Source organism: Poecilia formosa, unplaced genomic scaffold (genome assembly GCF_000485575.1).
Source record: "Poecilia formosa unplaced genomic scaffold, Poecilia_formosa-5.1.2 Scaffold761, whole genome shotgun sequence".
In the NCBI taxonomy this organism is placed as follows: Eukaryota; Metazoa; Chordata; class Actinopteri; order Cyprinodontiformes; family Poeciliidae; genus Poecilia; species Poecilia formosa.
This window is the reverse complement of record NW_006800700.1, coordinates 140,341-143,909: the sequence shown is the minus strand read 5'-3', so window position 1 is coordinate 143,909 and position 3,569 is coordinate 140,341. Positions and strand designations below refer to the sequence as shown.

Below are 3,569 nucleotides of genomic sequence, written 5' to 3'. Positions count from 1 at the left end.
CGCAGGCCTGCAGGGGGAGAAGAACCAGTTCATTCAGGAACTGTTCAGATAAAAGAACCAGTTCATTCAGGAACTGTTCAGAGTTAGGAACCAGTTCATTCAGGAACTGTTCAGAGTAAGGAACCAGTTCATACAGGAACTGTTCAGAGTAAGGAACTGAGTGATGGACTTTCCCAGAGACCAGGGCTTGGAGAGAGAGAGGATAAAGAACTGGTTCAGAGTAAAGAACTGGTTCAGCCCTGAACCTGTTCCTGTTCAGAGTAGATAAAGACTTCCTCCAGGAGACTCATCTTGTTTCTTGCGTAAGCCTGTCGTTGACGTCACTTTAGTTACCGCTGCTGGTTCTGGTTATTCTGGGTTCCTGCTCCAGTTTCCTCTGCTTCCTGCATTATTCATGAGCGATCGAGGCAGCTTCTTCAGCTCATGGAGTCTCTGCTGATATCAGACGTTGAATCCGTGTTTTCTCTGCCAGCTGCTTTCTCTCTTCACATCAGGAGTGTGAAATGGGGGAGTCAGGGGAATCTCTGATTGGTCCTCACACTTCGCCACATTACTCTGCTCTTTGTAGGCTGCAGATTCATTTTCCATAAGAAAAAACAGGAAGCAGCCAGTTTGTTCAGGAATATTTAGGACACAGCAAGCAACCAGGCTGAGGGAAAGTTGCATTTAGTAATGATGCAGCTGCTCCAGGCAATATGTTGACCTGCTGCTTGCTCTTTGTGCCGGCGAATGAAGGGAATCCTGTGATTGGATGAACAGACGCAGAGCGCTTCCAGAACCAGCTCAAGTGTGAACTCACAAGCCACACAATATTCTTTGTTCACTCGCACCAGACTGACGGCGCCCCCGTCGCTAACCGTGACAATAACTGCCATTATAGTCACGCTTTTAGGTTGGCATTGAGGGATCAAGCAGTCAGGCTTTGATACTTGGTGCAGTATTCTCCAAAAAGACGGCCTTCACAGAGAGACCATTTAAACGTCGGCACAGGAGGACCTGCTCTGCACAACCTCCTTCCAACTAGGAAGGTTTTATGTTTAGTTTATGTTCCTCTGGGGAAACGCTGAGAGAGTCCATGTTCTGGAGTGGCCATCACAAAGTCCTGACCGGAGCACCACAGAACAACAGATCATGTCAGAGTGAAAAGGTGAAGCAGGACGCCTTAAAACTCGACCCAATTTCACTGGGATGGGCTAAAGGCCCAGTAAACCTTGTAGAAGCAAACCCAGAACATCTGAGCCAAATCAGTTCTACCAAGTTTTAATGGTTGAGAGAAACAGGTGAGCACAGCAGATGTACTTTCTACTGACGCGCGTACCTGTGGAGTGTCGACCCAGCTTCAGCATGCGCAGGATCCTGAGGAGGCGCAGCACCTGGACCACCCGGCCCATGTTCTCCAGCTCGGTGGAGCCGCCATGGAGGCTCTCCACTGCCAGCGTCACATAGAAGGGCAGGATGGCCAGCAGGTCGATCACGTTGGGGATGCTTCGACTGAACCGGCACTTGTCCCGGACGCAGCTGAAGCGCAGCACCAGCTCACCTGTGAACCACAGGACGCACATGTACTCCACGATGTCAAGCAGCTGCGGCCCGCTGGCGCCCAGCCAGCTCACGCCGAAGTCCTGATCCAGGTCCAGAGAGATCAGCACCATGTTGACGACTGACAGCACCACAAAGAAGATGGAGAGGGAGCCAAAGGTCCGGGCGGCGTGAGACGATTCTGGTCTCTCCAGAATGTCCCAGAGACGCTGACGCAGTCCTGGACAGAGCGCACCTACAAAGACCTCCTCTTCGTCGGTCTCAAACTCCTGGCAGACATCCAGGGACTCTTTCTGCTCTTTGCGGCGGTGGTAGCGTTCCCGGCAGCAGGAGTCGATGCAGAGTTCGTCAATGCCCCAGTACTCGATCTCCTGCAGGAAGGAGATCTCACACAGCTCCTCCATGACATGAAGGTGACCCGTCTGGTAGAAGTTCATCACATACCTGAGGACCAAGCAAAGAGATGAATGAAACAAAGTCTGAACAGCCTAAAGTTTCTGAAAACACCAGAAAGGTTGAGGAACCTGAAACCAGATCAGCCCTGACTAGATGTTTCCTCATCTCTGCAGGGTGAAAACATCAGGGGCCTCGTGTGTCAAACCCTGCGCTGTTTTCACACTGAAACTTGGCGTAGGACAAATTTAGAAAAGTGCAGCGAACAAAAAAATCCAGATGTATGAAGCCGTGCTGCAATCAGACCTGCTCACCTTTCCTCTATAAATCCTGATTTGGGGGAAACGGAGCAGCTGCTGCTCCGCCTGTCGCCTCCATGAATACATATTAATGTAAATTAGTATAAATACCTGGAAGTCTGCCGGCACCTGAAGCAGTAACCATGGCAACCATCCTGGCTAACAGCAGTATAAGCATCTATAATAATAATAATATAGTTTATTTAAAAGCTGCTTTCAGGCCTCATGAGGTCCCTGGTACCGGTTTCAGTGTATTTAGGTGAGTTTTGATGCTTTGCAGTTTGTTATTGTCAAACCGAAAACGTTTGCATGGCTGATGCACATTTTCACAGCAGGTTCATTTCCATACATATCGACTTGAGCATAAAACATGGAGCCGCACATTTTTTGTGCGTACGCCGCTTTAGACATGAGGCCCCCGGTTGTCTATACAGCGGATTCCCAGGTTGATCTCATGTTAGAACTACAGGAATAAAGGTCTAAGCATCCCTTAGACCAGGGGTGGGCAGTCCTGGTCCTGGAGGGCCGCTGTCCTGCATCTCTTAGCTGTCTCCCTGCTCCAGCACACTTCAAACAGCTGAATCACCTCCTCAGTCGGGCTCTCCAGAGTAACGACCTCATTATTTGACTCAGGTGTGTTGAAATAGAGACGTATCTAAAAGTTGCAGGAGACCGGCCCCCCAGGCCTGGAGCTGGCCACCCTGACTTGGACTAAAGGTCTAAGGAATGCTGTATGATGACGGTTGTTTTGAGAGTAGAGGAAGACCTACTGGAAGGTTTGGGAGCTTCTGTCGAAGAAGAACTCATTCTGGAGGAAGTCTGCGTCATCGCAGAGCTCCAGCGCAGAGTCTTGACCGCAGCAGACCAGCTTCCCCAGTCGGGTCTCCGGGTGGGACGCCAGCAGCTCCTGGGAGAGGACGTAGCGACTCCCCCCGACGTTGACGACCACGGCGCCCAGCGGGTCCCTAACGCACGGCGCTGGCGTCTCGCTGAAGAAGACGCTGGAGTTCAAAGACAGCAGGGAGGCGGCATCAGTAAAGACCTCCAGGCCTGCCATGGAGGACGAGACGGCAGCTGGAGAACAAGAGACAGGAGACATCTGGGTCAGGCTACAACTCCTGAAGCGCCCTGAATAAGGTCACTGATGTCTGGGGAACATCTGGATCTGACAGGAACAGATGCTGGCGGGGAGAGAGGGAGAGAGAGAGCGATTTCAACACCGTGGGCAGCTGCCCAGGGCGGCAGGAGAAGGAGGGTCCCTCACTGAGTTCGTGTTGTTTCTTTGATGCTCTGTCAGTCAGGAGTTGGCGCCCCCTTGTGTTGAGGAGGAGCAGGTCA

The 3,569-nt window shown here is 51.5% G+C and overlaps 2 protein-coding genes across 5 annotated transcripts in view; one reads left to right on the top strand and one right to left on the bottom strand.

The window, feature by feature from the left end:
- The window catches only part of kcnv1 (potassium voltage-gated channel modifier subfamily V member 1), a 9,087-nt gene that overhangs the window by 2,670 nt on the left and 2,848 nt on the right, over positions 1-3,569 (bottom strand). For 2 of the 4 annotated variants that reach the window (XM_016666640.1, XM_016666639.1), the window contains 2 exons: positions 3,002-3,305; positions 1,319-1,983 (listed from right to left, as the gene is read on the bottom strand). In XM_016666640.1, the coding sequence (XP_016522126.1) occupies positions 1,319-1,983; positions 3,002-3,288 (952 nt within the window). In that variant the 5' untranslated portion in view covers positions 3,289-3,305. Of the gene's footprint in view, positions 1-1,318; positions 1,984-3,001; positions 3,564-3,569 lie in introns of those variants that run through there. The other 2 variants (XM_016666638.1, XM_007543082.2) reach the window with 2 other exon arrangements.
- The window catches only part of dek (DEK proto-oncogene), a 34,906-nt gene continuing 34,165 nt past the window's right edge, over positions 2,829-3,569 (top strand). The window contains exon 1 of the mRNA XM_016666642.1: positions 2,829-2,839. The gene's annotated coding sequence lies outside the window, so the exon portion shown is untranslated. The remainder of the gene's footprint in view (positions 2,840-3,569) is intronic.